This window comes from Arvicanthis niloticus, chromosome 8, assembly GCF_011762505.2.
Source record: "Arvicanthis niloticus isolate mArvNil1 chromosome 8, mArvNil1.pat.X, whole genome shotgun sequence".
Taxonomy (NCBI): domain Eukaryota; kingdom Metazoa; phylum Chordata; class Mammalia; order Rodentia; family Muridae; genus Arvicanthis; species Arvicanthis niloticus.
The window spans coordinates 57448465-57470494 of NC_047665.1; the positions used below are offsets into that span (position 1 = coordinate 57448465).

The window sequence follows — 22030 nt, forward strand, 5'->3', positions numbered from 1 at the left end:
CGGGCGTCCGAATCAAAGCCCAGGTCTTTTGCGCGATTCAGCAGCCTCCCGGGAAACTGGTTCGGGAGGCAAATCTTCAGTAACTTTGCCAAGAAACTTTTCTGATCAGTTTTACATGCACATAGCCCCTAAGCTGATATAAACTGAAACAATATTCTAGCTTGAATCCTAATTTAAAAGTTTGCTCATTTTTTAAAAAAAGTGTGTAAAAGAAAAGTCTGCTTATGGAAATTAGCTTTATGAATGGGGCGGCCGGGTTTCACTGGTACGGAATAATCTACTGAGCCCGAATGAATCGGCTTTGCTACATTTAAAGGGCCAGAGAGCGAATTCCCTCCTGCCTGTCCCCTCTGCCCCAAGCCCGGGCGGGCCTCGCCCACCCTGCCCGCGGCCCCTCTGCCCTAGGCGGCCCTTGGCGGCGCCCCTTTCCGGTCAGTAGAGGGGCGGGAGGAGGGGCGGCGGTGTGCGGGGGTGGGGGCGATGGGATGGGGGTGGAGGTGAAGTCCTGGAGCGGGTTTGGGTTGCAGTTTCCTTGTGCTGAGGATCGTGTCCCCTCCTGCCAGCGCCAGGCTCCTCCCCCTCGGCGCGGATGACACTAGAACCTCCTTAAGTTGCGTCGCGCCACAGCTGTCTGCGAACACTGAGCTGCCTGGCGCCGTCTTGATAGTTTCAGAAAGAATGCATTCCCTGTAAAAAAAAAAAAAATACTGAGAGAGGGAGAGGAAAAGAGAGAGCGAGAGCGAGAGAGAGCGAGCGAGAGAGAGACAGAGAACGAGACTTAGAGAGCTACGCAATCTGACCCGGCTGGTCACACGCCTCCTCCTCCTCCTCCTCTCCGCTCCTTGCTACTCAGGTTGGTATTGTGACTTTTTTTTTTTTAAGTTTGATATCACTCCCTCCTCTTGAAAGGACTGATTTTATTTTTTTTTTTTTTTTTTTTTTGTTTGTTTTTTTTGGTGGTGTGTTTGGTTTTTTTTATTGATTTTTATAAACTAAAAGTTCAGCTTTCTCCTTTTGGAGGACTTGTAGTGGTTGGAAAGATCCTGGGGCCGTGTCCTCCAGGGAGGACTTGTCCCTAAGTTTTAATTGCTTAGTCAGTCCCGGGCTCCTGCGAGCCTGGGTGTTGGAGGTGTGTTGGGGAGCTTGGCTTCCTTTCCCTCTGGGTCTTCGCGTGCGTGTGCACGTCCCGGGTGAGTCGGCCCTGCGGGTAGCTCGAGAAGACCTCGTGCCCTCCAGAATTTCAGGTGTTAAAAGTGCTTAGAGCTCATCCAGGTCTCTATTTCTCTCCCTTGCAGGTGATCGGAGGAGCAACCGTCTCTGAGCGCCAAGGAGCCAGTGTGCAGTGTGGCCACACTTGGATTCCTTTTTCTCTCTTTGCTTTTTTTTTTTTTTCCTTTATTCCTCCGTGTCTGCTTTTTTTTTTGGGGGGGGGGGCTCCCTCTTTTAGCATTCTTTCCCCTTTCTTTCTTTTCTTCCTTTCTTTTGCTAAGCTATCCCGCAAAGATTTTTCTTTCCTCCCTCAACCGTCCTTTTTTGCCCACCTTTTCTATCCACTTCACTTCAAACAAACCATTAAACGACCCCTCTCCTGGGCCTCCGACGGCAGGAGTCCGCGGACCTCCCAGGCCGACAGCCCTCCCTCTACCCGCGAGGGTTCTGGGCCCGGCGTAGAGGGCGCGAGCACAGCCGAGGACATGGAGGTGACTGCGGACCAGCCGCGCTGGGTGAGCCACCATCACCCCGCGGTCCTCAACGGACAGCACCCAGACACGCACCACCCGGGCCTCGGCCATTCGTACATGGACCCGGCTCAGTACCCGCTGACGGAAGAGGTGGACGTACTTTTTAACATCGATGGTCAAGGCAACCACGTCCCGTCCTACTACGGAAACTCGGTCAGGGCTACGGTGCAGAGGTATCCTCCGACCCACCACGGTGAGTCCACCTTGGTGCTGGAACCTTCTGGATCCGCGCCTGTTTTCCTGGGTCCAGGAGACCGCCAGAGACTCTGGCTGGGCCGAGTAAGCCAAAGCCCCTAAGTGTGTTACTAGTTCATTTAAAAAAAAAAAAAAAAAAAAAAAACTGGGGGCCCGGAAATGGGCGAGGAAGTAGTGTCGCTAGTTGAGAGAGTGCTTTTATATATACATATATAAAAGAGTGCAGCAGGCACCTCTTTTTGCCAGTGTCCTTTGGGTCAGGCACTCACCTGGCAAGCGCCGAGATGCAGCCCTGGTCCACAAGCAGTTGTAGATTTTGCAGCCGGGGAGAAATCTCAAGCTCTGCCTGCAGGCGCCGAGCCTTTCAGGCCGGGCAGCAGTTCGGGCCAGGCCGGACTGGAACTGGGCTCCTTCGAAGGGCTTCCAGTTTCTAGCTATCTGGTGGAAGGAGTCTTCCACCAGAGCCTTGCAATTTGTTTCTCCATTTATATTTCAGAAAAGGCCCAAACACGTGTATTTATTTCTATTTTCTTTTGCTCCCCACCCACAAAAGCCAGTGCATTTGAGTTTAGGCAAGTTTCCTACCTACCGGTGGCCTGAGGAAGAGAATCTGGTGGTTGCCACGGTACAGGGGGAGAAACCCTTAAGCTGAAGAGAGGTTTAAGTCAGGTTTGCTTAGACTCCCGGCTACACAGAATTTTTCTACGTCTTTGCTTTTAGCTTAATTGCCAGCAATCCTGGCTGCATTTTTTTCTCCGGCCTACAGTAGTTCTTAAGGGCTCCTCAAAGATTTAAGCTACATCAAAGTTTCTTTTTAAGTAGGAGTGTTTCCAGTTGCCTCCTCCCCCTGACCATTCACCTTGAGAAATTTAGGGGAGTTCTGAGGTGTTTTTAAAAAAAAAAGGAGAAAAAGAAAGAAAGAAACCCATCCTTGTGTGGTTGAGACAGGAGACTCTTAACACTCCCCAGCTGTGCGTTTATGCGCTTAAACGAGTGGGAAAAAAAATGGTTTTGAAGGAAAGAAGGTGGACGGTTTTCTTAGCTAACCAGAGGTCTGCTCAGGTCTTTCTCCTCAGAGCTAGCCTTGGCGCCTATGACCTAGCCCCTCTGGCCAGCAGGCATCCTCTACCCTAGAGTCACCAGGTTTTAAACAGTCATTTCTGCGGATGGGGCGCTCTTTGCTCGGGTTGTGTGTAGATTAGCAGTTAAGTGGAAATGAGGTAGATCAAACCTAATGTTATTTACTATACAACTTCCTGCATTAAAAAAAAAAAAAAAGAACCTTAACCCTTGGCGTTCAAGAGAATTCTCCATCTCTCTTCACTCCCCTCCCCTTCCTCTCACTTAAGATTTTAGTTTCAGTATTGTTCTTAATGGTTGACTAGAATGTCAAATGGTGAGGCAGATAGTGGATTGAAAGATCAATAAGGGTGTAGATTTGCGCTCGGAGTTTAAAGGTTACCCTATCAGAGAGTATGGGCTTGGATAACTCATGACCGCCTTAACATTGTGTATTTTAAGTGAAGGCTAAACATAGTGTGTATATGAGTCACCCTTCGTTTGAAATAAACACATACACTGGAATTTTGTGTCTCAGGTGAAAATTCACAGAATGCCCCGGTGAGCAGGAAAGTCTCCAGGACCTGGGGGGCTTCTTTTCCTTTCCTATAAGAGTTAGATGGGTGAGGAAAGAAATGGGGAATGGGAGGGATTCCCAGAATTTAGGTATGGATACCTTCAAGGGTTTGGGCAATGAAATTTTCCTTGCAAATTTCCATCTCGGGGCCTTCTGGAAGCAGCTTTGCCAATTCTAAACAAGCATTCAAGTTTTCTGCCATTAACTCTCAAAAGCACCCTGACTTCCCTTGCAGTAGGCTGTTGGAGCTGGGCCTCTCCCTGGACTTGAGGAGTGGTGTGGTCCTCCTTCACCGTTCAGGGCCCATCATTCACGCTGACTCTCTTATCAGCCTGGTTGGGATTAAGTCTGCGGTGGGAGAATCAGGGCCATTGAAAGAAACCAATAAATCAAGGCAGGTTCTAGAGAGAGACCCCAGGGGAATCTGGTTTAGACTTCATTTGGAGAGGACAAATAAGCCAAGAGACCTTTATTCATGTCCTTGCAACTCCTCTGGAGTATTAAGACCGGGTCTTTCGTTTTAGAGTGTGGACAGGGTCTGCTTCTATCTTGAGGCATGTGGGCCTGGTACTCCTGGGACCACGGAGATTAAAGTATGTTTGAGCTCATTTGCGGTTGAGCCTGGAGGTTTGCAGACTGGGAAGTAGGGGGTGCCAGGGGGGAAATCTCCAGGTGTGTCTCAGGGCAGCTCTCACTGCGGTATTCTTTTTTTTCCCTCCTCCTCCCCCGCCAAATCACCGCCATCGCTGGCATCTCAGGGAGCCAGGTATGCCGCCCGCCTCTGCTGCACGGATCTCTGCCCTGGCTGGATGGCGGCAAAGCCCTGAGCAGCCACCACACAGCCTCGCCCTGGAACCTCAGCCCCTTCTCCAAGACGTCCATCCACCACGGCTCTCCGGGGCCTCTGTCCGTCTACCCTCCGGCTTCATCCTCTTCTCTGGCCGCGGGCCACTCCAGTCCGCATCTCTTCACCTTCCCGCCCACCCCTCCGAAGGACGTGTCCCCAGACCCGTCGCTGTCCACCCCGGGATCCGCCGGGTCGGCCAGGCAAGATGAGAAAGAGTGCCTCAAGTATCAGGTGCAGCTGTCGGATAGCATGAAGCTGGAGACGTCTCACTCCCGAGGCAGCATGACCACCCTGGGAGGGGCCTCCTCCTCAGCCCACCACCCCATTACCACCTATCCGCCCTATGTGCCCGAGTACAGCTCCGGACTCTTCCCACCCAGCAGCCTGCTGGGAGGATCCCCTACCGGGTTCGGATGTAAGTCGAGGCCCAAGGCGCGATCCAGCACAGGTAAGCGCCATCTCCACCCCTGGGAATCTTTCTTTGGCTCCCTCCTATTTGCACTACATCCAGGTCAGGGCAGAAAAGGGGGCCTTCCTTTCCTCCAAAATAAGGGCCTCTGGGAGGGCTACAGGTATCTCCCAGTCCACTTTCTTCCTTTCCTCTAGCCTGGGAAGAATATGATGTGCCTTAATTCCTACTGACTTAGACAGCAGAGGGGAAATGTGATCTAATTGTAGCCCCCTATCCTCTCCTCCCCACTCCAGTGAGCTGGGAAAGAAAAAAGGCTAATAAAAACAAATGGAGACCCTCTCCTCCTGTCTGCTGAGGGACTTCTGGATTCAACCACTACCCTTTAGTTTCCAAGACCAAATGGAAGGCTCCAGGAATAAATCTGTAGTGTTTAAAGCTAAAACGAAACCTCCTCCAACCTAAACAAACATAGGTCCTTCCTATGACCCCTTTGGCCTCTGTCAAAGGGACTGTTCCTCTTCCCTTCACTCACAGAGGGTCACTGGGGCTATAGCCAAGGACTGTCCTTTATAGAGAAGTGTATAAATAAAGTGTGTATTTGTGTCATTTGGGAAGGAGGCAGACACTTTGTAAAAGGAGAGCAGGCTTTGCATGGAAAAGGGACTCTTAGCTGAACTTCTGAGGGCAGGAGGTGGCTCTCTGGTGGGATACAGGGACAAAAGAAGACCAGTGTCCCATCTAGTCAGTTACCTACAGTGTCTTTTGGAGCATTCAGTGTTAACAGGGGCCAGAGGCCCAGCTTAGGATGATTCCTGGGAGTTGATTTGAAGCCAGGTGTGATAGATAGACTGAAAAAGATCCTGCAGGTGTGTGTATGCCTCTGCTTTTTCTTCCCCTTTCCCTCAAAAGCAGAGAGTGTGTTTCCTAGCACACTGAGAGATTTATTCTATTGAGGTCATTGCAGGAAAAGCATACACAGGCAGAATTTTTCTTTGCTTTAGAAATAAGACAAATTCGCTCTCAATTTGTGGCTACTGGAAGCCTTTCATTCAGATGAGATTGTGATCAGACTGAAGTGTATTTTTAGAAAGAATTTTTTTGTGAAGATTGTTATGTCTCCTAAGGTGTGTTCATTTCAGATTGGGCCATATCAACTACACAGATCACAATGGTTACAAAAACAATCCCTTGTGTATAAAGGTTGATGAGCAGTCTTAGGACGTGCTTAGGTTTGGAAGACTTTAGGGTACTGGGGGGGCCAGTGACCAAGAAGACAGTTTCAGGATTTTCTTTTTTCTTTCTTCCTCCCCTTTCTCTTTCTGTTTTTCTTCCCAGGGTGACATTCACTCTGACTGCCTGAGCAGGACTGTCTCTATTTAGTTGATATGTTTTAGCTAATCCAATTATTTTCAGACGGCTGCACGCGACAGTTGCATTGTTTATCCTGGGCCAGGAACTTTAATAGAGTCCGGATGCGGTTAGGCCGACAGAAAAACTCAGACCTGCATGTTCAGTACATGAAAGTAGGCAGGAGGTAGCCTCGTTGGTAGAGTCGAAAGGAGAGCTAGAGGAAGGAGAGCCGAGAGAGCAGTGTGGTCTGCTAAAGGTGCCTGGGCAAGAACCGGGCTTGTGGGAAGTGAGGGCGGTGGACTAGAAAGAGCCAAAGGGGGGACTGTTTGCCTCCTAACATTCAGCTGGAGGGCTGAGATCAAGGGACAGAAGCCTGTGTGTTTTGAAGTTGCAATGGGGTTTAAAAACAAAGCAAAACAAAAATGCTCTATACTGGCGAGGCTCTGAGGTCAGGGACGAGCCTGGTCTCTAAGGCTAAAGTGGTGGCTGTGAGGGGGAGGGGGCACTCTGACTTTGCAAGAGACTCTGATGTCCAGGTTTCTTTTCTACCTATTTAGTTTTTCTGCACTTTTTGTCCTTGGTTTGATCCCTTTCTTTCTCTCCTTGCTGTCTTTAAGCTTGTGAAGGGGGATGGGAGGGGTGAGGGGCAGAGGCAGGTCAGTACTAGGCCCTTTCTAAACCAGATCCTATGCATAAAGTTTGTTTATTTATTATTTTGGTGGAGGGAAATTATTGTAGTTTGGCTTTCTATTTCCTCCTTGTTACTCCTTTCTCACAGTCATAAAAAGCCAGAGTGGTATGCCTGACCTGCAGAGGAGATGGCACTTTTGGAGTATAGAGAGAAGTTTCTAGAAGCCCGCAGGATGCAGAGGGTAGACTAGTCAGAATTCTTGTAGAAGGGATTCTCTTAGATTTAGCTCCCTCCCTCCCTCCCCCTTCCCTTCCCTTCCCTTCCCTTCCCTTCCCTTCCCTTCCCTTCCCTTCCCTTCCCTTCCCTTCCCTTCCCTTCCCTTCCCTCTCCACCTTGCCCTCCCTCTCCCCTTTTCCTTTCTCTTTCCTCTTTGCAGATGCTTTTATTGGAGGAGACAGAAAAGAGATGCTAGTCAGGATTGTTGCTGTGCTTCGGAGAAAGCTGTGGTCAGGGCCTGCCTTGCTTTCTTGATGTCTTTGCTTTCGGTCTTGGTCTTGGTCTCAGATCTATCTTTGTGAACAAAAGACAAAGCTGCTGCTGCTGCTGCTCCCTTCAACCCCTCCCCCGCCCCCACCATTTTTTTCCCTCAGTTTCCCTGACCATGTTTTAGATGTGGGTATCCCCCTCCACTTTCCTGAGAAAAATGTCTTACCCTCCTGCTCCTACACAGCCCAGTTTCAGGGTTTCGGTCAGAAGCCCAAGGGGCATTTGAAAATGGCTGTTGAATGTCAAGAGGCCTCACCGTTCTGTGGTTCTTGTCACCTAAGAGAGGTGTCTGCCTGGCAGCTCACAGCAGACAGGGGGAGAGGCAAGAGGAAGACAGAAAGCAGGAGAGTCGGCCCCTCCATTAGGAAAATTGGCTGTGTGCTGAAGTCACAGTGGAGGCAAGGAGAAATGACAAGAGGAAAACCCACGCAAGGCAGTACAGCCAAAAAACGTATGGAGTGAATCAAGACAGAAAATTGCTCTACTGTGCAGGGCTGTGCCTGAGAGCAACCGTTGTAGTTCTTTGCTTTCAAGAGCCCTCTGAAAAGGAAGCTGTCTTCCTCCCTCCTGCCTGACAAAGGAAAGGAAATCAGCCTGGCCACAGGCTGGGAGATCCCCTCAGCGGGGTCAGGGTGCCTAGGTATTTATGCTGCACAGAGGCAACCAGCCTCTTTACTACTCTTCTGTTGGGCCTGGTGCAGGGAACATGTAGCCAGCAAGCTTCAGTGTGACTTTCTGCACAGTGCTTATGCAGGGAAGGGAACCTATGTGGCCCCTGTGCAGACAGGATTAAAAAGCAGGCTTTGGCTGGCTCATGGCCTATGCTGCTCTCTTCTGGCGTGCTAGCTGTGGATTCAGTGGGCATTTGAGAAGCCAAAGCCAAAATGCCTCCTTGGCCATGGCTCTACGGCTGGTACCTCCTCATCACCCCCATACCGTCAGAGTTTGATCCTATGTGAAAGTTGTCTGAGTATGAAGCACCCCAGGACCTATGAAGGGAACCAGAAAAAGTTAACCTAGTTCCTAGGGAAGTACCCTTGACTGTACATGTAATGTTTTATATCTAGTCCCAGGGGACTAGATATAACTAGGATAAGAAGAAAGACTTCTCCCTAAGCTAAGGAGCCTTTTCTGTAATCCGGATTGAGAAAAAAAAATATCTCTGCTTAAATCATTTTTTTTGCAAAGGCATGTTTACACATGGTCCCTGAGTAATGAGGACGGTGAAATGAGAGAATATTTTTCATGGTTTTCTGGCCACTTGGTAGAGAGGGTTGGAGTTAAATCGTAGTGATAACTTCTTAGAATTGTCCCTGGAGAAGGTGGTGTGACAGGCTTACACGTGTGAATACCCCTAGCTCCTTTGGGTTTGATCTAGGGCCTTTTAAAAATCATTAAGTCTTTTTCCTCTCAAGGTAGATTTTGTTCCTTTTCTGGGAAGCCAGAATTTCCAATTGATCTTCTGGAGTTTCTTTCTTTACTTTGTTTGTCATTGATTAATCTCTCAAAACATAGGGATCCCTTTAAGTGCAGGGCATCAAACCCAGTGCCTTGTACGTGGTAGACAAGTGCCCTTCTATAAAGGTATAGCTTTAGACACCCTCAAAGCTAATCTCCATTTTCCCATCTACCCTGAATGTCTCCCCCTCATCACCTTGCCTCACTTCTGTGGTAGACCCTCTGGAGTTGAGCTGCTTGCTCCTGGAGATTGGGGTCTCTACTCCCTTCTTGGCTTGAGGAACTAAGCATTCTAGAGTCTCTCTCCACAAGTAGAAGAGGTTCTTTTAGACAGAATCTTTTCCCCCTTCGGATGTTGGAAAGAAGTCTCTTTGGCCACTTTTTTTTTTTTTTTCCCCAGGGATCCATTTCTACTGAGGAACTTTCTGGAGTGGGTCCCTGTCTGGCTTTAACTCTGCTTCTGAGAGTGAACAAACCTGGCTGGGCTGGTTTTCTGTTTGTTTATTTGTGGTTTTGGAAAAAGAGAAGCTGCAGCCCGCCTTAGTTAATGAGGGGACTGACATCCCCCCCACCTCTTGACTAACTTACCTCTCCTCCTAATCTGTGTCTGACCTTCATTCTGTCTCTTCTGCCCTTTTCTCTCCTGGCTTTTCCCCTCTTGCAGATCTCCTGCCTAAAGGCTGGTCTGTGTTTCCTTCCATCAGCCCTTGTCTAGCCAGGCTGGGCTAGAGTCTGACTTTAATTCATCTAATAGCCGCTTCAAACCTATGGGAAATGTTGGCATTTTTTGACAGGGAAGTTGTGAGGGTATCGCATGAGTCAATCCTGCTGGGCCTTAATTGACGACTTTGGAATGAGGGGAATTTATAGTTTTATTGGAAGTTAAAAAATGTGAAGTTTTAGCCACTTGATCAGCCAACTGATCCATGTGTACATCCGTCTATTATCTGTTTATCTCTCTAGCCATTGGTTAATCTTTCTTTTCTTTCCATCCTGATCTCTGCTACAGAGTCAGTCTATATAGAAGGGCTTGGTGATGAACTGGGTCACTGTCCCTTGCTTCATTTACTTTTCCTTTTGAAGAAAATGAAAGAAGTCTTTGGCTTTGGCCACTGACTGATCTGCGCACAGCATGTTCTTAGGGAAATGTTTTAAGGTTTAGTCTCCCTCCTTCTTTTCCTGCTCTATCTTCCTCACCAAGTGGGACATGTCAAATTTACTCACCTGCAGTGTGTTTGTAGCCGGGAAGAGTTAAGTCAGGCCCAGAGGGTTGCAACTTTGGATCACTTTGTAATCGTTTCCCCACTCCCAAGAGTTTGAAATGCTTTTGGTTTTATTTTCCCTTCTGATCTCATTATGTGTCTGGGGAGTTGGTTCTTTTCTACCATCTTGTATATCTCATGGATGGGATTCAGATTTGCAGGCTTGGGGCAAGTGCCAGGCCACTGAGGGATCTCACAGACCCTCCCTCATCATTCTAAGTGTTACTTCCTTTTGGTACGCATTCCTTCCCTAAGTGACTTATCTGTGACCTTGTTTCCAGAAGGCAGGGAGTGTGTGAACTGCGGGGCAACCTCTACCCCACTGTGGCGGCGAGATGGTACCGGGCACTACCTTTGCAATGCCTGCGGACTCTACCATAAAATGAATGGGCAGAACCGGCCCCTTATCAAGCCCAAGCGAAGGCTGGTAAGTTCTTAGAAGAACTGAACTCATGTATCTGTTTTGGGTTTTTCATGTCTCTGAGAAGGATGGCTTTCTGCAGGAAATTGGCCTGGTTGCTTTCTCTTCTTTATTTTTCCTCCTTTTTACTGTTTCTCCTTCGCCTTTTATTTCTTTTATCTCTTCTCCTTTTATATTTTTTCAAATTAGATACAGAAAAAAAAAACTTCCTATTTTCATCTTTCATGGCTAAGTAACTTCTTAAATTTAAGGATACTAACTTGCCAGTTATCACATCTGAAACAGATTTCCCAATCCAGTAACTAAGCTTAGCCACATCAGGACCACCGTGTCAATAATTGCTGTGTCACAGAGAAATTTAATGTTGGGAATGAAATATCCCAGGACCTTTTAGAGCATACTATGGAAGTTGTAGAAGACTTTGAGGAGGTTGTTCCAGACCCAGGGCTGTAGATGATCCTCTGATATCAATGCTATTAAGATTAATAGGACTCCATATTGTGATCGTGCACTCCTGTAATCCCAGAATTTAGGAGTTGGAACCACAAGATCAGGAGTTCAAGTCCAGCTTCAGCCACATACTGAGTTTACAGCTAGCCAGGGCCATGGGATTGATGGTGACTTAACTGAATTTTAGAATCAGTCTCTGGTATTTTTCTGCTTCTTGGTCTGACACTTTGAAGACTTTATATGTGTGATTCCTGTCTTGACTTGCGGTCTCATCTTTGCTTTTATTTCTCTTGAACCACTCTCCGTAGCATGAGAGTTTCCTGCTCCACCGAACACACTCCTTCTTTCCTGAGCTTTTTGATAATTAGGAATCCTTGAGAGAACCTCAATCCGTTGAGCATTTAGAAAGGAGTCAAACAGGAGGTGTTTGTTTGTAAACTTGACTCCGGAACCTTGGTATGAGTGTGTGTACCTGGGGCAGTAAGAGTGGTTAGCAGGGGATGACCATGCACAGGCCAGATCAGAAAGCTGAAGCTCACTGTGCAAGCAAGCAAGCGAACAGAGGCTAAGAATTTCCCCATGCAGTTTCTAAGGAGAAAAAGTGGAGCAGAAAACGGAACAGATGAGACACCCCCCCCCCTTCCTTAAAGCACTATTCGTCTTCCCTGTTAGACAGCAACACGATTTAACACCTTTCACATCCTCTTTAGAAAAAGTCTAACTTTCTAGGGGTGGAAGTGCCTACACGACTTTAACTTTTTTTTTTCTTTTTCTTTTTTTTGGCAATCTTAGATCTCTAGGCCTCATCCTATCTGATCTTTGCTCTTTTCTCTAACAGTCTCAACCCCCCCCCCATGCAGTTTAGGGTTTTTTTTTTTTTTTTTTTTTTTTCCTTTCTTTTATGTGCAAAGCGAACTTCCTAGGAAAAAGCTGCCGGATATCTGAGTGCTAGAGATAACTCATAAACAACAACTCAGCTTCCCCAACTTAAACATCAAGATGTTTAGACCGATCAGAACAAGAAGCATTAAAAAAAAAATGGCTGGAGGTGTTAGCTCTGAATGAGTGTGAGCACACCACAGAAGAATGCCGTGAATCATTCAGAGCCCGGCCTTAAAAAAAAAAAAAAAAAAGAAAGAAAGAAATAAAAAACCTTCTCGTTGAAATAAGTTGTGGTATAATTGCAGTTTTTAATTTTAAAGACCAAAAAAAAAAAAAAAAAAAAAAAAAAAAAAAAAAAAGAAAGAAAGAAAGAAAGAAAAAAGAAAAAAAATCAGTTTAAAAAGTTCTGAAAAATTGGAGTTTTCTGATGGACGGTGGAGAGTTTCTATGGCTGTACCGAGAACGCAGGGGAAGGCTCTACTGCCAGTTTATATAGGTTTGCCTTTACTCACCTTTCATAGGAAGTCTGTGGAACTCTGAGTAATGATTGCTTTTAATTCTAGAGTTCACAGGCTGTCTCAGGTTAAGCTGTCTATCTTAATGGTCTCTCCTGGTTGGGGGTGGGTACTGATATTTTCAATCCCATTACAATTGATGTGCTACACAGAGACGGTTCTTTTCTCTCTTTGACGTTGGTGGTTGGTGTGTGTGTGTGTGTGTGTGTGTGTGTGTCTGTGTGTGTGTGTGTCTGTGTGTCAGAAGATCAGTTGCAGGAAGAGTTAGTGTTCTCTCACTCTGGGAGTTCTGGGGATTGAACCTGTAGCATCAGGCTCACCCTCAGCACCCTTATGCTCTGAGCTGTCACACCAGCCCCTCCTCCATTAGATGCGCTCTAATTCCAAACATGTTGAACTTTTCAGGTTTTTTTTTTTTTTTCTTTCCTTTTCCTACCTTCGTGCTGGAGTATAGAAGCCCAGGCTCATGCATGTTAAGGACCTGGAGCCGTATTTTCTGCTTTCTTACAGTCCTGTCCCTTCCCTTTGGCTCTGCCTTTCTAGCTTGCTAGTTTTCTCTTCCGAATTTGCAGACCCCACTGATGATGACTCGGCTCATAACGTAGCTAGCTTCTTCATGAGATACAAATCTAACACTGACATAGAAGAGATAACTGATGGCCAGATCTATAGCCCCCCTCACCACACACACTAGTATTCCAACATTATCTTATGTTTTACAACTAGGAAGGGTTGAGTGGCTTGCCTAATTTAAGGACTTCTTGATGCCTCTGTGACTAAGTCCAGCAGTGTGGCTCTGCGCAGTTCTCTAAGTTTGCCTAAACTCTGTCTAACTGACATGTGTCTGGCACTCGTGTGTTCTTAATGATATTTACAATATAGTGTGAAGGATTAATTATATGTGTACTGAGTTCTTTCTTTGGAGTGCTCATTGTACTAGTTGGTGTTATATATTTACATTAGATATTCAAAATTATTGGGTTGGGAACGCTGCTTGCCTGAGTGGACACTGTTGGGCTTTATGTGAATATTTCTTCTGAAATGCCATTGGAAGGTGATAATAATCACATGTAACATAATTGTCACAACTGATTAGGCGTTGGTTTTCAGTAGGACTTTTTTCCAGAGAGCAGAAGAGGGAAATGGTTATTTAAGTATTAAATGATCGCATTTCACAAAGGCAGGTGGCCAAAGGCACCAGAATCAGCATCAACGCTCTCGGGTCTGAGTGGCTGGTTTTCAAAACGGGCATCACCTTCTCCACGATGACTGTTTTTAATTTCACCTCCTTACAATCCCAAAAAGAATTACTGGGGAGGAAAAAAAAAAAAAGTCTGAGTTTGGCTATTTAAAGCCCTCAGGACTTTGGTTGGAGGATACCATAGAGGTTTGGAAGGAAGGAAATATATTTGCTGAATTCAAAATTGCCACTCGGTTTCCAAACATGTTTGCTGCAGCTTTGTGCTTGATATAGAACTGATAGAGAATAAGGCAAGGACAATGTAGTTCTTAGTTTCATGTTCTTAAAATCATACCAGGATCCATTTTCCTTCCTTCTTCCTTCTTTGCTTCCATTCCCTCCCCACTTCCTCTTTTCTTCCTTCCTTTCTAGTTTTCTCTACTTTTCTTGTCTTTCTTTTTTGGGGTGCTGGGGATACAGCCCAGGCCTTTTGCTGTTGTTAAACAGCCTATCCACTGAGCTGACTCTCCAGTTTCCAGAACTTTTTTAAAATGCAACTGAACGCTTTGTCTTTTGTTCTGTTTCTTTACTATTAATTTTGAGCTCAGGATCCAGACTCATTTTTGAGTTAACATTTTCTTTTCAGGGTGAGAAAGAGGGAAGTGTGTTAGAAGTGACAGCTCCATTTTCTTTTAACTTTTTGTGTGTGCGCACACACGCGGGGTTGTACGAAAAAGACACGCACTTGTGTGCATGTGCTCGTGCTCGCGGTTGTACATAAAGGACAACCTGTATAACTCGGTTCTTTCCCTCCACCACTCACGTTTAGGGATCTAATTCAGGTTGTCAGCCTTGGTTGTGAGTGCCTTTAACCGTGAGCCATCTTAATAGCCCACAGGTCCATTTTCTTTCAATAGTTCTGAGTTTAATTTTTCATTAAGAAAATGTGCGTAGAAAAGTCGGCTGATAAATTCACACGCACGAAAGGTAAAAGAAATCTCTCCCTGTTAAAAAAAAAAAAAAAAAAAAACAGCAGAACTAAGGACATTTTAATTTAACTTTTGAGACAGGATCTCTCTTTGTGCCCACACTAGCCTGAAACTTTCTGTATAGCCCAGGCTGGCCTCACGTTGGTTGCAGTCTTGCTTCAGCCTTTCTAGTTTTCAGGTGCAGGAATAGCAGGTGTGAGTGAGCCACCAAATCTACAAAACCAAGGGATTAAAATTCAACATGAGGCTGATATTTGGCCTGTGGCTGCTTTCCACCTCCCCAGAGAACAACAGATAGGAAATGCGTAACTTCACCCAGGTGGTGGGAAACTAGAGCTGGCTGGGAAGGGCGTGTTCAGGATTTCTACTAAGTCATCAAAATATCATTTCGTTTTGGGATTGTCTCATTACCTGATGGCTACCTACCTAAGGACAGCAAGGGCGACTATCCTGGGAGTGGCAAATCTGAAACTGTCAGCTGTGTGGGATGGCAGCAGGGTGATGGAGCCACAGGGCTTGTTGACTCAGAACGTCCTGCTCCAAAATCATGGCACCTTGAATGCATCACACACACATACCCATGCACACACACATCATACACACATACACAAGAGCATTCGTGCACACACATACACACTCACTTCTGAAAGGATAAAATCTCTTATGTAGAACCCTACTCTACAGAATCAACTTGTGTGTGTATGTGTGTGTGAAGTAGTCCCTAAAATATCTGTACTTATTCATCTCTATATAAATCATTATTTTAGTTTGGCATGCACAGTATTGGGTTTCATTAGGCTCTCTTTCCACATCTGTATCAGCATAGCTTATTTTCACTTGCTCTCCTTTCCCACCATGTATCCTCAGCTAGCAGTAATCCTCCTGCCTCAGCCTCAGAGTGCTGAAATTCCAGCAGGCACCACTATGCCCAGCTAATTTAACAATTTTTGATGTGTGTGTGTATGGGGGGTGGGGGGAGCGGTATCTATCTAACAAGTGGCTTCCCAGCTCAGCTCTCCCTTCCTTTTCTTTGTTCTTACTGTCCCGTGTCAGCCAGTAGCTGAGGTAGAAATCAATGGTTTTGATTGTCTTTTCTTGAAAAAGAAGTCACGTGGGCCTGGGAGTGATGAATGGAAATGACGAAGAGCTTGGTGCCCAAATTAGCCTGGCTAATTGGAAATTGTCACTCTAAAAGATATAGAACTTGGGGTTGGAGGGAGCTGGTAATGTTCCCAAAGAGGTGGCACTGAGATCCTGCTTCTCCCTTAGTTCTGTGCCTAAAGAGAGCAAGGTTGGTATTTGCCTGTGGAGACCCAAGAGTCTAGATTGGCTGCATCTTTCTTCTCAAGGATGATCTGGGATCTTGTTGACTTTCATGTGGCACACTTGCTAGTTTTGATTTCAATGTCTTTTTTTTTTTTTTTTTTTTTTTGGTCTCCAAGCCGGTCTTCATAGCTCTACCAACATATTTACTGTGTGTTCCAATTTTATCCTCTCCTCTCTCCCCACCCCCCAGTCTGCAGCAAGGAGAGCAGGGACATCCTGCGCAAACTGTCAAACCACCACCACCACCCTTTGGAGGAGGAACGCTAATGGGGACCCCGTTTGCAATGCCTGTGGGCTGTACTACAAGCTCCACAATGTAAGTGAGACTGGAACCAGCCGGGATGGTGGGTGGGGAGGGATCCTGACCACGACCTTGAAACTTTACTAGCAGTTAGATTTCTGATGGGTTTCAGTCATCTTCTTTGGAGCTAAGCAACCTGTCAGTTAGGACTGAGTTTATTATTTGTATTTCTTGGTTTTCTGAGACACATGTTTTATATAGCCCAGGCTAGCTTTGAATGTTTCGTGTAGAGGGGGCTGTCCTTAAACTTCTGGTCCTTCTGTGGCAGCTTCCAGAGTGGCAGGATTATAGATGAGTGTCACTACATATGGCCACACATAGTTTTGAAAACATCTTTGCTGAGATGGAAGGGGTTTGAGACAGAGAGGGAACACAGGTTTAGTAGCATGCCCATAATCCTGGTATTTAGAAAACTGAGACAGGAAGACCATTATGAGTTGGAGGCCAATACAGCCTACATAGCTAGAACTGGGCCCACCAAGGCTACATAGCAAGATCCTGCCTCAAAAACAACAACAGCAAAGAATACAGCCTACTCCCCATTTAGTATATTTTTGACAGTTTTTATGTGAGGTTAGCACCTGGTAAATATCATAGACCTGTGGACATTTTAGGGGAAAAGTCTTGGAAAACAGGAAAATGATCAGTTCTAAAGCAAGATCAGGTGGCACCTTGCCTTTAATTCCAGTGCTTGGGAGACAGATGCAGGTAGACTGTGAGTTCTGAGCCAGTCTGATCTAAATAGTGAATTGTCAGATAGCCAGGACTACTTAAAGAGACCCTATGTAAAAAATAAAACAACAACAACAAAAACCAACCAAACAAGAAATCATAGTTCTGTTTTGATGTTCCCTTTCATGAGATAGGGGGAGGGCTGGGGTGGGGTGAGGGAGTCGACCTCCCTTGCAGGAGGAAGGGAAGAAGATGAATAAATATAAACATGTGGTTCTGCCATCCATTTCTGAGCCAACTAGGACAGATAGATTTGGTTACTGATGGGGACACAAAGCCTTGGCTGTCCTTGTGCTGTGAACTACAAATGGTCCCCTGTACGACAAACATGAACTGAAATTTTATTAATTGTCCCTGTCCCAACCAGTTTTTCATTTGTATACAACTAGGGGGAAGAATTAAGGTTAGAATGGTTGGAAAAAGAAATGGTTACTTCTGCCTTCTAGACCTTATTAGCATAAGGTAACTGCTACTCACTAGAGTCTAGATGGCTCTACCCACAGACACACCCCGCCCTTTTTTTTTTTTTTTTTTTTTTTTTTTTTTTTTTTTTTTTGAGACAGGGTTTTATATTGCCCAGGGTAGCCTTGAACTCACTATGTAACAGAAAACAACCTGAAATGTATAGTTATTCCTAACCCTGTCCCCTCCCCACCCAGAAGTCACTACTCTCTTGTTCCTCAACTTTACCTGACTCTTCTGAAGTCCTTTACCTTTGGCAGAGTCTGGGAGGAATGAGGAAGAAGCAGAAATTTTTGCTTGTGGCTATTCTTGAAGTAACTCACTTTACCCAGGAATACCTGGGAACCGAAGAGGAAGCCAACTCCCCTACCCCTTTCTGGGATAAAGTTTCTGAGATTCCTTTGGAGTCTAAATTTACATATCTTGACATGGTCCCCTTCAGTGTTACTCAGAATGAGGAATCCGGAGGCCTCCTAAGGAGAATCTGCTGCTCTTCCCCTACTCCTGGGGCCGTGACATACACGGGTTTAGCAGCAGTTAAATCAAGTCCGGCTTTCAAATGTGAGGTAGAGGAGTTAGAAATGTTCGTGGTTACAGTTAGCATTTGGTACCCTCTCTATATCTCCCTACAGCCTGTAGGGGTATTTTCTGAGCTACAACTTCTAGCTAAGAGTGTCCATGGTACTTGATGGCACGGGAGCCTCAGAAGCCCCACAATGTAGACAGGGCAAAGACTCGATTTCAGCTGTACTAGGAAAGCACATACATACAGTGTGCAGGGTGTCACAACTACTTGGTAAAACAATCTGACTTCGCAGTGTCACAAGCTCTCCATGAACTGCCATGTGTGTGTTTCTCTACCACCTCCATGGAGTCATAGAATTCTAGGAAACTAGCTCCCCATACTGCTTTGAGCAGTGGTGGAGAGCTATGATGAAGCTGGTTTCTCACCTAACTATGCGTATTTTTGAATGATAATGATTGGACGTTGATGGTTTCTCCTGTGGGGCAGCAGGGACGGAATGAAGGGCTTGATGCAGGAGGCGAGTGCTGAGTCATGCTCCCTCTCAACCTATTGACTAGTGCACTTTCCTTACTCCTTCCTGCTTCAGTCTCCAAGTGCTACAGTTACAAGCTTATCATGAGGGGAGAGAATTTTCTCAATTCTCATGCATAGTTTTGCTTCTCCTCCCCCTCCTCCTCCTCACCCTTCTCTTCCTCCTCCTCCTCATCTTCCTCCTCTTCCTCCCTCTCCTCCTCCCCCTTCTTTGTTTTCTGCCATTTGGCTTAGCACGGATTCGTTAAGGGAGGCAACTTCGGTGTATTTAACACTGAGATAATAATCTAAGGCCATTTTCTTTCCTCTGCCCATACTGTGTCTGCACATGTACACCATGGGCTCCTCTCCCCTTATCTAAGTGTTTAGATGATTACCTATCTCTGCATCAGCGTATCTAGGTGTGTTGTGACTAGCTAGCTATCTGTGGCCGTGTAGCTATTGGTGTAACCAGATATTATATGTAGATATCTGGCTGTGTACATCTAGTGATCGCTGTACACAGTGGTGTATCTAGACATTATCTTAGGGAAGGCCTGATGTGGGGTGGATACCTGTCATCTCCGTGGGCGGCGGCTTTATCTTCCTGACAACCTGGAGAAGGAGCCCTGAGACATTTTTCTGGCACTGACTTTGGCTCTTTGGCTTTTCCTCACCCCGTCTTCCCGTCACAGGGACAAATAAGGTATGAGGCTCCAGTGTAGGGCTCTGTAGCCCTTTCTGGTGACCTCTGCCAGCCCTGGGAAGTCAGGTGCTTAATGTACCTAGAAACTTGGTCCTTCTGAGCTTTTTGGATCTTTTCTTCCTCACCTGTCATGTTAAGCCTCAGAAAAGGAGGATGACTACTGGAGCCCAGGCATTCCTTTTCTCCACATCTGAGGCCACTGGGGTTCTTTACCTTTAGGACGCTAGGCGGGACTGCCTACCGCTCATCAAGATTCTTGGTTGCATCCCTGGAAACACAGCCAGAAATGCAGCTAATTCTTTGCAGCAGATGTGTGCTGGTGACATTCACTTGCTTGGCCCTTTGTGAAGAGAGGCCTTTATTAGTTTTGTATAAAGTCCCATGCTTGATTCCGGGTTCCCAAAGTAAAGGATACTTAGGAACCAAAAGGATGTTCCAGTATCAAAGCCTAGTGCTCCCTCTCCCTCTCCCTCTCCCTCTCCCTCTCCCTCTCCCTCTCCCTCTTCTCCCTCTTCTCCCTCTTCTCCCTCTTCTCCCTCTTCTCCCTCTTCTCCCTCTTCTCCCTCTTCTCCCTCTTCTCCCTCTTCTCCCTCTTCTCCCTCTTCTCCCTCTTCTCCCTCTTCTCCCTCTTCTCCCTCTTCTCCCTCTTCTCCCTCTTCTCCCTCTTCTCCCTCTTCTCCCTCTTCTCTTCTCCCTCTTCTCCCTCTCCCCCTCCCTCTCCCCCTCCCTCCCTCTCTCCTACCCCTCTCCTTCAGTGAGAGTCTTACTAGTAGCCCATGCTAGCCTAAAACTCCAAATCTTCCTGTCTCTGCATTCTAAGTACATGCCAGCGTGTCCTGCAAATCTCCAGAGTAGGGTTTTGCATCTTTATTTGATGCATTCACATGTTTTTATGTGTGACCATGAGTGTCCTTACAAGCCATCAAAGGACTTTGGGTCCTGTTGGCTGTTATTAAATCATTGTTGATTGGTTGGTTTTAGTTGCTCGTGCAGAAGCAGGTGTGTGTGGGGGAAGCAGCAGCTTTCAAGCACTGAGGGTGTGTTGGATGATGTGGGCCCAGGGCTATCCTTTGGAAAAGCATACAGCTTTAGCACAGTTTCCAGGGCTGTGGATGTAGCTCCTACAGGGTGAGGCCCTGGTTTTCATCCCTAGAACCCTCCTCCCTCCAAAGTCTCAGAATGCACACATTTCCAGGGGAAAGATTTCTAGCACATCATCCTTTGAATGAAAAAGCCAGGTAGAAGAGTATGACAGCCAGATATTGGGGGGGGGGGGGGGCACAGGAGATCTAGTTTCCCAGAAAGATAGATTTCAGCACAGGAAGCTTCTCTCCGTCTGGCTCTCTGTGGCAAGTCCCAGAGAAGTAAACAAAATGGTGTCTGGCGACCTAGATCAGCCATCTTCTCGTGAACTACCTTAGAGAAATCTTTTTTGTTTTGTTTTGTTTTTTGGGACAGGGTTTCTCTGTGTAGCCCTGGCTGTCCTGGAACTCACTCTGTAGACCAGGCCGGCCTCGAACTCAGAAATCCACCTGCCTCTGCCTCCTCTGTGCTGAGATTAAAGGCGTGCGCCACCACTGCCCGGCCCTTAGGGAAATCTTAAGTAAGTAAGACAGGTGTTCACATTTTAGTCATCAAATACTGGATACTAGGTGGGCCCTGAACGTGCCAACTTCCCTCATCAGATGTTGATGAGCTTAGCTGAATTGTGCTTGGGGTCTGTGGGCTTTGAAAGCAGTAGAAGCTGAATCAGAAGCCCGGTGCTCCGGGACCTGCAGTACCTGCGGGACCTGCAGTACCTGCGTCTCTGGAAAGTAGGAAGGAACAGGTAGGAAGAAGAGGCAACCACCACAAAAACACATCCCTAGCCTGGGAGGGGGGGGGGGGCGCAGAGAACAGGGCTCTGATACTGTGCAAAAGCTTTTTATCATTTCAAAGGCAGCAAAAAAGTAAAAAAAAAAAAAAAATTGATCTTTGTTTAGATTAACAGACCCCTGACTATGAAGAAGGAAGGCATCCAGACCCGAAACCGGAAGATGTCTAGCAAATCAAAAAAGTGCAAGAAGGTGCATGATGCGCTGGAGGACTTCCCCAAGAGCAGCTCCTTCAACCCGGCCGCTCTCTCCAGACACATGTCGTCCCTGAGCCACATCTCCCCCTTCAGCCACTCCAGCCACATGCTGACCACACCGACGCCCATGCACCCACCCTCCGGCCTCTCCTTCGGACCTCACCATCCATCCAGCATGGTCACCGCCATGGGTTAAGATAGGCAGAGCCCTGCTCCACACGCACGAGGAGTCTTGAGTCTGCGAAAGAGTTCCTCCAACCCCTTCTACTTGCGGTTTTTCGCAGGAGCAGTATCATGAAGCCCGAAAGCGACAGATCTGTGTTTTTGAAGACAGAAAGCAAAATGTTAGCTTCTTTTTTCAAAGGAGCTCCCTGGTGGTGTCTGCGTTCCAACCACTGAATCCGGATCCCATTTGTGAATAAGCCATTCAGACTCATATTCCCTATTTAACAGGGTCTCTAGTGCTGTGAAAAAAAATATTGCTGAACATTGCATATAACTTATATTGTAAGAAATACTGTACATTTGAGGAAGACTTTATTGTACCTGGATAGCTGTAAGAAAGGCATGAAGGACGCCAAGAATTTTAAGGAATATAGGGAGAATAAGGTATGGAGATACAGAAGAAACTAAGTCTGATGTCCAAATGGGCACGCTGTCAGTTTTGTTTCCCTTTAGTTGTTTGATGCATTAAAAAAAAAAAAAAAAGAAAAAAGAAAAAAAAAAAAAGAAAAAAATGAGGGGAGGGGGAAGAAAAAAAAGAAATTAAAAAAAAAAAAAAATAAATAAAAAACAAAAAAAAAAAAAAAAAAAAAAAAAAAAGGTTGTAGGCAAATCATTTGTTTCAGGCTGTGAGCCTCTCCAAAAAAAAAAAAAAAAA

General features: G+C 46.3%; 1 protein-coding gene across 2 annotated transcripts; it reads left to right on the plus strand.

Moving 5' to 3' along the window:
• Positions 1-531: 531 nt before the first annotated feature.
• On the plus strand, positions 532-21845 carry Gata3 (GATA binding protein 3). Of its 2 annotated transcripts, none has more exons than XM_034510288.2 (6): positions 532-853; positions 1296-1935; positions 4332-4868; positions 10364-10506; positions 16033-16158; positions 21062-21845. In XM_034510288.2, exons 2-6 carry the CDS (start codon positions 1695-1697, stop codon positions 21344-21346), a joined length of 1332 nt encoding a protein of 443 aa, XP_034366179.1. In that variant the 5' UTR covers positions 532-853; positions 1296-1694; the 3' UTR covers positions 21347-21845. The 2 variants fall into 2 exon arrangements, with proteins under 2 accessions (XP_034366179.1, XP_034366178.1); XM_034510287.2 differs by having other exon boundaries at positions 535-853; positions 10361-10506.
• Positions 21846-22030: the final 185 nt, after the last annotated feature.

Bases quoted from the DNA above. Each gene is read 5' to 3' on its own strand.
- Gata3 (XM_034510287.2), top strand. From the start codon at position 1,695: ATGGAGGTGACTGCGGACCAGCCGCGCTGGGTGAGCCACCATCACCCC. The intron at 4,869-10,360 runs GTAAGCGCCATC...CCTTGTTTCCAG, and splicing joins CAAGGCGCGATCCAGCACAG to AAGGCAGGGAGTGTGTGAAC. The intron at 10,507-16,032 runs GTAAGTTCTTAG...CCCACCCCCCAG, and splicing joins TCAAGCCCAAGCGAAGGCTG to TCTGCAGCAAGGAGAGCAGG.